This window comes from Rissa tridactyla, chromosome 1, assembly GCF_028500815.1.
Source record: "Rissa tridactyla isolate bRisTri1 chromosome 1, bRisTri1.patW.cur.20221130, whole genome shotgun sequence".
In the NCBI taxonomy this organism is placed as follows: domain Eukaryota; kingdom Metazoa; phylum Chordata; class Aves; order Charadriiformes; family Laridae; genus Rissa; species Rissa tridactyla.
The window spans coordinates 33,161,643-33,174,711 of record NC_071466.1 but is presented as its reverse complement, the minus strand read 5'-3'; the positions used below and the strand labels follow the sequence as shown (position 1 = coordinate 33,174,711).

Here is a 13,069-nt window from a genome sequence, read left to right as displayed (position 1 = left end):
AGCCCAAACCAAAACGCTGCTGCTTTAGATCTCCCCTGAAGGAAGGCAAACAGAAATCAGAGGCTGCGCGATAGAAAGGTTGTCAATTAAGGCATTCTCAAATACTGGAAGTGACTGTAAACCCCAACCTTTGCCTTAATTTTCTGGGCTTTCTCTTGCCCACCTTGAAAGACACTTTTATGAGGAAAAGAGGAAGTCTGCCACTTCTACAGCTCATGCTGACTCACCTTGAACACGTGGAATGCTTCAAACTGAATGTTGGGGCTTTTATCTCGCAGCAAGTTCATCATCAGCTTCAGATTTTCTGGTTTGCTGATATATTTTGTCATGATGGCAAAATTATGTCGGTCCAGAATCAATTCACCCAGGAGCTATAGAGACAATTAAAGAAACCCAGGGGTTTTTTAATCCGCCGCATTATTTTTGGATGTAAAGAAAGCAGCGACATATTTTAATGCTTGCCTAAGAGGTTTCAATTATCACTACCTTTAAAAACAAGTAACTAGACTTGTTATCGTGCAGTGAGTTACTTAATGCCCAGTAATGCTCATCTTCTAAATACTACAGAGAGGGGTCCCACAGATGGGCTGGGTGTAATAGGAGCTGGTGTGAACCAGCCAGGACAGAAGCAAGTGTGGTGCAGCTGTCCCACGAAGACACCTTCATTTCATTCTGATGTTACATCAACACGCCTATCTGGTCCCATCTGCAGGTCGTGTCAGACTTGGTGCTCTAGCACTAAGCAGCACCACACACACAGAGACTACCACATTACTCTCAAGCTCGTTTTAAACCACGTTCTGAACCAAAGTACAGATCTGAGGTCAGAGGAAAAATGATAGTGCTTGTTCCATAGAAACGGCCTGATGCTTCACTAGAGATCCCAGAAAGAAAAGTCACACTTGAGCACTGTAGGAGCAGCATCCTCAAGCACTAAGCTCTTTTTTATTCGAAATACACGGCTGCTCCATTGCCACACATGCCTCTTGATATTCTGCATAACTCACAGTTCAAATTTAGAAGAAAAGTGCTGAGAATCTTCACTTTACCTTCAAAGATTGTCTCTTTGTTACATAATTCTCAGAGTGAAGGAGTTTTTCATAATCCTCAAAGATCTAAAGTAACAAGAAAACACAAAATGCATCCAATTCATGTCCATCCTTCCTCCTCCCGGTCCTTCCCACCCCAGAGGAGCAGCAGAGGCTGCAGCAGTGCCGACCTCTAACGCTTCACTGACACACCAGGCACAGCTCTCATGGCCTTTTTTCTTGGCTGGTTATCACACAGTGTATTAATGCCCAGGAACACTCCTCTTCCAAATACTGTAAAGAGGGATACCACATATGGACTGGATATAACAGGAGCCAGTGTGAGCCAACTAGGACAGAAGCAAGCCAGTGCCTCTACCACCTTCTCTTACAGGAGGGTGAATCTGCTGCCAGGACACACGGGTCCAGCATGTAACTCATCCAACTCACTCATTTCGTGGTCATGACTTGCTTTTTGATTCAACACAATACCCCAAACTGGTGATGGTGCATCCCACACTGGTGTATGCCAAAACCTCCTTTTGTCAGGTGCCACCTGCCTTGAGCAGCTCATTAAAGCTGTTTGCCCAACGAGGGTCACTAGGAGTACAACACATGCTGGCTTTTTGTGGGATCGGGCCAAGGGAATCTTGTGGTCAAGAATACTGAGAGAGAAGGCTACCATATGTTCAAACCATCTACCAAGCAAGCAAAAAACCCCAACACTGCTGCCCAAGAATCATCTAACAGAATGCTCACTTCCACAATTTATACTTAAAATTTTAAATGTTAAATAAAGGTAAAGTGGGATTGTTCCAATGCAGTGCTTCAGGACTAAGAGAAAAGATTAGCAGAGACGCTAATTTTGCTCCAGTTAAGTTGCATTTGTGACTCAGCAATATCTTTATATAACCTTCTTGGTGAAAGAAATAGTCTTCGGCCTTTTCACTTTGGCAATGAAATAAAGAACGCTTCAGGTAACGTAAGAACATAACCCGTAGTCTAATTCTGTGATCCATATCAGTCCAATTTTAGTTGATTCCAATGGAATTTTTCTGACCTACATTTTGTTCAAAACCGAGCCAAAAAATCAAAGTGAAAAATGGCAGGAAACCAAGGGACTAACTGCCTTAGGATGGTAAGAGGTAATTGCCTTAGGATGGTAAGAGCTCAGTCCCCAGTTAGGTACATGTAATTTCCAGAAATGCTAAAAGTTCTTGAGGTAACTCTTCTCTGTCCCAAAGTATTATATATAACACCAGTGTGGCCCCTATGATATGTGACACCAGTGGTGCTGGAATATCACAAAACCCTTTAAAAATGTGCACGCTTTTTTCCCCATGATCTATTTACATACAAAGTTGATAGTTGTGTTCACATCCGAGGAGATACGATGCACGCAGAGGGGAACACAACTTGCCTTTAAACCGTGGGTGCTCCTGAAACCTTGGTGTGTGTCCCCATGTGTGTGCAGAGGAGGTATCTGTATTTCAAATGCCACACAAGGATTCTGCTTTAGTAAAAGCAATGCTTAGTTTTGCAGTCCTGTGTGACTATTTCGTGTGGATCACTTAAACCCTCCGCTATCGAAAGCGTGCTTTTGCCAGCTAAGCACGAACAGATTTTAAAAAAAAAAATTGCTCTATCATTTACACTTACCGCATCATAATTCTGTTCCAGAAATTCTGCTACCAACAATTTGTGTCGCGTTAACAGGTCCTGGTGAAGAACAGAGAAAGGTTACCTGAGAGAGCGTGCTCATTTGATTGTCCCTTGATTCTCCAATGTATTTTAGCATTTTTTACCAGGTTGTCATTTAGAAGGTATTTACAACATGATTTCTATAGATTGAAAGCATTTAAAAACAAAACTGCATTCTGCATTTATCAGGATTTTAAGGAGAATTCAGTGAATGCTCACAGAACCAATATAAAAGTATTCTAACACTCGCTTTTTATATTCCTTTCCACTCCCACCTTTTCTTAAGGTCATCGTGCACAGTATTTATGATAAACTGGGGTGGGGGAAAGGAAGAAAGTAAATTAACCCTTATGGAGGGATCAGCTATGGTCCCAAAGCCAAAAGTGATCTCCATGCTACCTTGCAGCTGGAAAATTATGCTAAGTTTAATCAATTGCTATTGCTCATCTCCAGTGAATACAACAAGGCAGACTCAAATTCAACCACTGTATATATACATTTATTTCTTTAAAGCCTAAAAGTTAGGCACCAATCTAAGCTAACCACCCAGGTTCCCTCCACAGCCACTGCATCCCCAGAAAGGGGCCTCAGGTAGGTGTGATGAATTTCTTCTGTGGCTGCTTTTCTGCCCAAGGTGGACTTATTGACACAAGCAGTAGCAGACCTTCAAGACAGCTGAAGCTTCCTAGGAGGCATCCCATCCTAAAAGGCCAACCAATTCAAATTTAAATTAAAGCAACCTCTCCCACGGAGTGGGAACATGGTGCTCAGCGACAGAGATGCAAATGTTCAGCTCCAGAAGAAATCAAGTCTCTTTACTGGATGAACAGCCACGAAATGAAGTGTCCAGTTTGAGGCCTTTAAGTTTAATTTCTATCTTATTGCCTCCTTTAAAACATAACACTGATCACAATAAATGCCTGATTAATTCTATTCAAGTTGATATTTTTCCGGTGAATGGGTTGCTATCTTTTTCATCATCTTTTCCTTGGTTTCCTTACCCACAGTCAGAGACCGAAGCTGATGAGTAGCTGAAGCAGATGCGCAGACACATCCTCTACAGCATCACAAATAAAAGAAATCCTTTACATACTAATCCTTTAATTTATTTTTACCATCAATTATAAGAGGAAAGCAGAGTGCTATAAAATCCAAGTATGTGTTTTTAATACATGCCTTTATTTAGCAGGACTGCAATGACAGCAGTTTAAAAGGCTCAGTGCAACAAATGTGATTCACGAGCTTTTATGCAGGGCACTTAGGAGGCAAGTACAACATTTTTCAATAGGGGGCACAAATGGAATATAATCCAAAATGAGTTTTTCATACAAAATCACGAGAGAGCGTGGAGCAGCAGTATTCAATCAGCACTCTTTCCAGCTGCTGCTGGTACCCTCCTACAGCCGACTGCATCTCTAAATACAAGCCATTTTCCTCAGCATTTTTAGCAGCTCTGTTTCCTCTCTGCAGTGCACCTGGCTGAATTTAATTAAGAAGTACATCTCCAGATCGTCAAAAATTCCAATACTTCCCTACTATAAATATCCTCAGACTTTAATGCACATTTAATTAAGCCCTCCTCTGGCGCACAGACTATCCCAAGGCTTTCAGCTCTGAACCAGACACCCTGGTGGCAACACTACAAACCCAACAAGGGGGAAACAGAACTGAAAACACGAGTTCAGTAATCCAGACAGCGAGCAATCATAGCACTTATTTTTACGGTACTAGAAACAAGGTAGCTCCATATTTCACGATTCAGTTCCTTCCAAATCACTTCTTGCTGTTCGAGCTATTCAGAGCAACAGACAAATAGGAGGTGAGATGAACAGCTGGTTTATTTCCAGAACTGACCATGTATCAAGTCAGGCAATTTAAAATAAGAGGCAATTTCATAAAAATGCTGTTTATAGATTTTCCCCACACACTTTAAAAGGTGATTTCTGACCTATATCTGAACTGCCCTCATACTCCTGTCTTTCCAGTGCATGTGAAGATGTAGAATCCTATTTTTAAATCCTGCTAAAAATACACTCGGATCACAGGGGACAGAAGTAAGTTCCACAGCTGTAGATCCATGAACAGCATCAATCCCTCTTTTTTGGGGAGGGTTGGAGTAGTCTGTGGTCCTTGCCACAGCTTAACTGCCCTTTGTCCCCATCCGGACCCTTGGTTGGGGTGAAGACTGTCCATCACCCACAACACATTGTGACCTGGGCAAAAGCTGAAAAGCTCTTCTGCCAAGCTGGGAACAGAGTTCAGGAGCACTTTTTCTGACCAGAGACAAGTACTCTTCTGAGCACAGGGTAAAATGCCAGAGACGGAGGATTTTAATACCTCAGTTGCATTTTTATACAGTCCTACACATGTGTGTTTACTTGTCAGTATTTCTGTGCTACTTCCACCTTCATAACATTTACCTAATGAACACAATGACAGTGCAACTTAAAATAACTGAAAGATGCTGCTATTGATTAACGGGTGTTTGAATTGGTAATCCTGCTCAACTCATTATCTCCATTATGCAAATCTTTACCCCATTCAGTAGATTAGTAAAAACTGAGGCCGGGTTTCAGTATGCATTGAATCTCTGAGCTGAACTCTTAATATTCCTTACAGTTATTCCTAAGGTCTATCTACTCATGTTTCTAATTAGCTTTGAGAGGAAAGAATGAACAACGTGTTTCTATGACAGCAAGCAACCCACTGATAGAAGAAAAGAGGAGTTATGTCTATATTTAGAAGAATCTTTACCTGAAAAGAATTTTCCCCAGCTTTCTTAAATAATTTTTCATAAATAGACTAATCTTCCCTGTATATTAAGCTCATAAGCACCAAATTTTGCTCAAAGACCATTGACCTTGAAGGTCTATAGAAGACTAGAGCACCTTGAAGGCAAGATGATGGCCACATAGTAACTCCAAGAAATTTGGCAAGCTTCACCCAACTTCATTTTTAATGCAATACAGAGACTCTATACAGGGTCTATGTGGTGCTTTCACACTGAACAATAGCTCACAAAAGTAAGCATACAAATAATTCGTAAAATAATCAGCAAGCACGGCATTAGTCTAAACTTGACTGCCAAACTCAGAAGGGTCAGCAAAAATTAGAGGACTTTAAAAGTGAATTTTGAATGATTCCTTCTATTTACTGGTTGTGGTCATGATGGGTAGTGGTTTTGTCTCTGGGGGAAGGTAGGGAGAGAAAAAGGTTATGCATTTTACAAGAACTATACATAATACGTGATTAATTTGAGTTTTAAATGGTTGCATAAAAGGCCTTGGGTTATCAAGATGAAGAACATTAGTGAAATGTAAATCTGTATCGAATTAAAGATTCTTTGCAGACTTGATCATTGTTATGAATCCTATTACAAACAGACCAAGGATTAATCATATCCTTTACTGAACAGTAAAAAAGCCACGCAACTTAAAGGCAACACAACATTAAGCGATGACTACTGAGGGGCTGCCGTTTTTGACACAATGCTATGACACAGGTATCGAGTAATTTACCTTGAATGTAGCAAAGGCATCAGAAGCTATATCAAATGTTGACATTTCCACATATTTAAAAAAGTCTCTGAACTGTTCCGAAAAAAGTATGATTTTGGCCAAGGGTTCATGCCGGATACACTCTCTCAGCATAATTCCACAGCGTAAGGCAATATTTGGGGATTCATATCTGAAGAATGAAAAGAAACAGAAAAGGTCAAATTGTAGAAGAACAAAGATAAACGGGCACTTTTCTAGCAACGGGGAACTTTGTAGCATAGGAAACTTGTGTGCCAGAGGCAACACGACACACGGACAGCAGCTTCTAGCCGGAGCACTGTACCCAGCTTCAGGACCTCCGCTCAAAGCTAAGGAGCAGTTGCACAGATAAGGCTGACAGCGCTTCCCATCGCAAATCTCTGCCTTTGCAAACCAAAACACATTTTGGTGTAAATGTGCCTTACACCTCCTCTCTGCAGAAAGACCGTGGGCAGTGCATAATGTTTCAACAGAGCTCTTTCACCTTTTTAGATTTCTGAGAAAGCAAAGCGCATACAATATAATAATCTTACTTTTCAGATTTATTTCTGAGCTCCTCAGTTTATCCAAGAAGACTATAACATCTTATGACCATCCATCACCTCCCACTCCTCTTCTAGAGAGCATCGCTCTAGAATATTAATGCGTAATGATGAAGGTAGAAAGGGTCTATCCAGGCAGTCTACACAGAATTAAGCTTTCTGTAGCTCTGAAGATCATTTTTTTGCAGTTTAGGAGGAGTTCTGCTCAATCCCTCCTCTGCAGAGGCTACGACTGTTCAGGAGACAAGAATTCATTCCTCAAATTACAATCCTGTTATGGCACACGCACTGCCATAGCCAGGAGCCAGCACTCGACCCTGGAGACTGAGGGAGCGGAGAGGCAATTCGGATCATCTTCTATTTCTATAAAGTTTTGATTTCTTTAAAGCTGAAATTAATCTGAAGCAAAACTGTTAGAAACATAACTTTAAAAAAAAAAAAAAAAGAAAGAAAGGATGAAATCCAACAGCCAGGAAGACTTAAAATGAACTCCTTCCAGCAATCTTCAGTCATGTGCAAGCAGAGAAGTCCAAAGGGACAGAGAGCACGCTCTGTTTCAATAAGCTGGTTATACTATATCAGAACTGTGTATTATCACCCAGAGCTTATCAGCATCATGTTTCCTTTGCACAATTAATTCCTATCACTAGGCCAAAAGAGAAAAAAAAAACAAAAAAACAAAAAAACAAAAAAAAAACCCAAAGAAAAACACAAAACGCCATCTGTGCTGTAAGTGAGTGGGCCTTCAAATTTACCACCAGCTTGCAGTTTAAAAGAATGGTAGTGTTTTGTGAGCATACCAGAGCTGCATACTTCAACCTGATGTCAACAATACTTGGTTTAATGAAAAATGAATTGCTATTCCAAACAGGCAAACGAAACTTCCCACCCTCAAGGAAATGCAGGCACTCAGGCCCCTATATTTGTTTCCTTTTGGGAAACATTTGCAAACATGAATTTATAACTCTTTAGACAACAGAGATTCACTGATGTTTTCTGTTGAGGCGTACCCTCTCCTTGACTCCATTAACAGGAATACTAATTTTCAAGCAAAAAGAGGCGGAGCTGCTCCTAGGCGTGCAGCCAGGAAAATATTTAATAGCTGGCTACGGAATATTTTGGTTGGAATAAAAGCAAATTACATTGTTTCCAGCACAATAACTTTTTAAAACACAAGTATCAACAGAATCATTCTTAGTCAAATGCTCCATTATCTGGAAGTGGGTAAGGACGTTTGGCTGTTCACATAAGTGAGGGAAGTTGGGTTTGGCTCCTGGAATATGCCTGGAAGAAGTTTACATTCTGCCTGGGCATAACTGGGATGTTCTCTGCACCCACACTCACATGCAAAACCATCAGGCGGGAATGATAGATATGTGCTTCAAAATCCCTTCTAATGAGCAATTAGTGCTCTATGCAGACATACTCCTGCAGCAGAAAAAAATACAGACTACTTCTTTGTTCGGATGAACTTACAACCTCAAGAAAGCCCTGCACACTGACGACCAGGGGCAACCAGAAAAGGCAATAGTGGACTTGAAATATTTCAAAGTACTTCTTGTGGAGGCTGAAAGAGGCGAGACTGAGAGCAGAGACGCATCTCAGCGCGAAGGGAATCATACTTGTGTAGCTAGTGCAGAAGATGGTACAAGGTAAGGAGCACAGGCAGATTAGGAAGGCATCGAGCCTGGGAGACACAAGGTCATGACAAACAGCTATATTCTGATCTGACTTTACACTAACTTCTATAGCTTGAGTTTATCCTCAGAAAAGGAGTTTATCCTTAGATAAACTCAAGGGGAATTCTGCAACTTTAGCCAATATATCATTAAAGCTTTAACTGCACTGTGATACAAAGAGATCATCACAAAACCGACTGAGGCAAGTGACTAGGTACATTAGATAGCATGTGGTATGATATATATTGAAAAAGGAGCTTATAAATTTGTCACTTGTGAGAAACGATGCAAGTGCCACAAACTTCAAGTCCTCTACAGTCACGGTACTAGAGGGAAAATATTTTAAATTACAAAGGACCAAAGTTATTTCTGGGCTAATGCAATATGCTGACACCGGAGAAAAATTTGGCCCAAATATACCCAGTACTCTATATACACCCAATATTGTATTCATCTGAAAACCTATTCATACACAAAGCCTGCACACACAGAAAAGAAGATACTATTAGAGCAAGTCCTCATGCAGCAGGAAGGTCAATTAACCTACCAAAAAAAAAAAAAAAAAAGAAAAAAAAGGTAGTGAACGATGTGCTGTATATTTTTCTGAAGCTGGGAAGCTGGAAGGAAGTAGCCAGCAAGTAAAACGAAGCCTAAAAGGTAAGAACAGTTATCTCAAGCTGGCAGTGCCGCTGGAGTATTAGGCAGGAAACACTGGGCGGGAGCTCTGATTCAGGATCCTTCCCACTCAACAGAGCTCACATTATGCAACGAAAAAGCAACCTTTTGTTGATGCTGTTATGAACTGACTGTCAGGGGGCAGAGGAAATTTTGCCTCTAGTACAAGTGAAACAACGACAAGTCTTCACAGTAGTCATGGGCTGTTTCTTCTACAGTCACGGTTGAAAAGTATTTTTTTCTCTCCAAATAATGTCATAACAAACACTGAATGGTACAAGCCAGCCAAATCTACTGTCTTTTCCTTTAAGCAGATTTTGGTATTATTATATTTCATTTAACTTCATCCTCAAGTCACGTTTTCAAGTGGTGATGTCCAACATGAAGTGTGTGTTTCCCAGTCCCATGGCTGATTGCACACGAGCACCGCACATTGCCTGCACCCAGCAAGCCGTGTGTTCGGGGCCCTACCTTTGCTTTAGGCACATATTTTAAGTATCATTTTTTTGACAGTCCTGGCAGCAGGACATAGGCAGGTAAGAAGGCATCCTGTCTGACATCATTACACTGTCCTGCAGCAACTGCTCAGGTACCATGAGGGCTGGACAGGACTATCGTCTGGACTATTGCTGATGAATTCAACAGCACTTTCTAATAAGGAACTCCAGAAACAGCAACTCTGATACAGTGCAGTGCTGCAGAGAGATAGCAAGAAATCAAGAACAAGGAGCCTGAGGACCAAACTAACACAGACGCGCCGCTGCACGCAGCAGTAGTCTCCAAAAGGCATCTAAGTAATACCATTTAAATGGCGGGTCACCTACAGTAAAATGTCTGGCAGCAGCACATACACATAACATAAAATTCTTACTATCATCTTAATATTCTTGGTTGTTACAGATGACAAAGAATATCTGGGACATGATCCAAAAATATTTTTTAACTTTAAATAAAGCCCAGACATATGGTAGCGATACACGTGCAACGTGCAAAAAGAAAAATGAGTGGAAAATTGAAAAAGTAAAGACAGAGAAAAGGGAAGAAAATTATTCTATCTATACATGAAATTGAAAACAGTTGTACAACTTAACGATGACTGAGAGAATTATCATCACTGTCCTGAAAAAACTAGTTTGAGGTTTATCTAACTGGTGAGTTTTAATGAACAAACGAAACCAAAATATATTTAACTAGCTTACCGGTTTCCTTTCCAAGGAAGCTGGCGTTTAGTAACACAAAACAAGTCAAGAGTTTCAAAATTAAAGCTAAATCACAACAAAACACTATACTTGTAAGAGCAAGACGTAGCTCAGCCCAGCCACCTGCCCGGGCTCCCCACGGCCCTCCCTGCGAGGAAGGCAGCAGGTCCAGACCTCCTCCCACTGCATCAACCAAGAGCTTTGCCACCACTGTCAATTACAAGCTCACGGTTCTTGAAATCCCTGGTACTTGTTCTTGAAATCGCTGGACTAGTTCTCTCGGTTACTTTTTTCCCTGCTCAGCTGTGCTGGAATGTGTCCAATTTTGAAGGAAATAACTATTTTAGAGGACCCTGGTGCCTCTCTCTCTCTCTCCTGGCTCGGGTCTCCCCCTGGGAGAGGCGGGAGGCTGAAGGGAATTTTACCCTTGGGGCTGCAGCCTCGTCATGCACAAATCTTAGATGGTGCTTAAGTATTTTCCTAACTCTGGCTGTGAAGCGCATGGTAAAAATGCAAATCTTAAGCCTCAAGAGCAAGAAGGACATTTAAAAAAAATTCATTCTTTTAAGAACCATTAGTTTAAAAGGCTTATGTCATGTTTTTCAATGGCTGTTACTAGTGTGATCATACAACTACTATAAGAGTCCATGTTGTTTCATACCCATCAGCTAATAAATGTACTTATTTCTACATCAGTTCTTTAATCCCGATCACATATATTCTCCTTTCCTTAGGGAAAAATAAACAAAATCCTAAAGTTTTGGCTTCTTTGGATTCTTTGGCTTCTGTGGTTTAGAAAACCACAGAAAACTGAGCAGAAAACAGTAGATTGCAGGGGTTGGAAAAGCAAACCTTCTTGCTGAATGGAAGGTGCCTTTGGCCAAAAGCAAAGGGGACAGAAACCTCAAGAGTTTTAGGTCAACACTTTGCACTGCTGAATGCAACTATACAGTCCTCTCCACAACTATACAGTCCTCTCCACATGGCAGTCTACTCCCTCCTCCTTGGCCAACTTACCTTGGGAACTACCAGGTTACAGCTGAGCACTGACTCCCCCTCAAAGGTTAAAAGCCAAAAAAAAAAAAAAAAAAAAAGATTTAATGCTGAAGGTTGTGAAGGTTGTGGAGTTCATTACAGAATTAATTTAAAGTTGTTCACACGTGGCTACAAGCATTGGAGAAGTCTGCCCCACAGACACAAATATTCTTTTTATGCATTTTGCCTTCTCTCCATTCCACCACATGGTGGTCCAGCATTTGACTCCAGTTATTTACAGACACCATTATAAGTCACTCCTGCAATGCAAAAAGGTCTAAATGAAACTCAGCAGTCATCAACAATACTACACAAGTGTTTAAGGCAAGAACTGAAGTACATGTCATGTGGGGAGCAGTCAAAAACAACCAGCACATAATTATTCCAACATGAAGTTTGGTGAAGAAATGACAGCCAAATAAAATAATCCAGTCATTAAAAAGTATACAGATAAGTAAAACAAAAGTTAATATGAGAGAAACAAAATAAGAAATCTGGAATAAAATCTGAAAATCCTTTTTTTTAAAAAATAAAAGTGAGGAAGTATATCAACTGCAATGCCAGCATGTTCCAGGCAACGCTCTTTAATGAAAATCAAATTAAAGCACCCACCCTTTTAGAAGCATGAATAGGATATGCGGATGGGCACTAATGTATTCCACAGTAGGGCTGCGTGTGCCAATTTGTCTTCTCAAGATGTTGTTAAATATCTGGGAAACATCCTTTTTGCCCTGTTAAAGAAGCAAAACATATCTTCAACAAGAAAAAAACATGAACAAATGACCATTCACTATAATCTTTACTTAAAGTGGAAATGAAATTGAAAACAAAACAAGTCAGTCTCTTTTTCCGGGCTCTCCACAGTCCCACCACCTCATACTTGCTGTTTCTTCAACGCCACAAGAAGGCTTCCTCCGTCGGGTGGCTCTGAAGACTACCCATCTCCCCACTCGCATTTACACCTCTCTCTTTCTAAATGAAGATGTGCATCCCCCTTATTCTGTCAAGCAAATCCCTGGCTATCTTAAATAGCAACATTAAAGCACCAAAAAAGCAAGCCACTACCCTGAGCCAAACAAGTTTTTGCAGCGTGTACTATTGCTCCCACCGCCTCCAAATTTAAGTTGTCAAGGTAGTACCAAGTACACTGCCCCACAGCCTAGACTTACAAAGCTAAAGCTTTTCACTATTCAAATGTAATCAATGACAAGTGTGACTGCATTTTTGAGAATCAGGGTTAAATTTAAAACTGCGTCCATTATTTTACCACGAAGAGTGAAATAATTGCTACTGATAGAAAGGCTGCATCACATACATGTCTCTGCTTCAGTCACAACTAAGATCCTTCACTTCATCCTAATTTTCTCCTATATACACACATGTGCACAATCACATTTTGTCTTTGAATGCTTCCCCATGCAAACAGCTTTTCAGAAGGCCCTTCCAATTTATGTCCTATTGAGCCACAGGGTTTGCCAATACATCTTGCATTAGAAGTCCTCATCCTCCCCCCACCGCTTTCTCCTCTGGCCACAGGAGACAAATAGAGACCGCTTTCTCCCAAGGCCACGGGAGACTGCTGCACTAATGACCAGTAACCAAGGCACTGAGTCAACAGCGGGTCACTATGCACAGGGCAGGCTGAAGCAAAGGTTACTTATAATCTGTACGTGC

General features: G+C 40.9%; 1 protein-coding gene across 6 annotated transcripts in view; it reads right to left on the bottom strand.

Annotated features, from left to right (window-relative positions):
- The window catches only part of CAB39L (calcium binding protein 39 like), a 68,218-nt gene that overhangs the window by 7,891 nt on the left and 47,258 nt on the right, over positions 1-13,069 (bottom strand). For all 6 annotated transcript variants that reach the window (XM_054215929.1, XM_054215907.1, XM_054215920.1 and 3 more), the window contains 5 exons: positions 12,008-12,126; positions 6,248-6,416; positions 2,688-2,747; positions 1,050-1,115; positions 228-371 (listed from right to left, as the gene is read on the bottom strand). In XM_054215929.1, the coding sequence (XP_054071904.1) occupies positions 228-371; positions 1,050-1,115; positions 2,688-2,747; positions 6,248-6,416; positions 12,008-12,126 (558 nt within the window). The remainder of the gene's footprint in view (positions 1-227; positions 372-1,049; positions 1,116-2,687; positions 2,748-6,247; positions 6,417-12,007; positions 12,127-13,069) is intronic.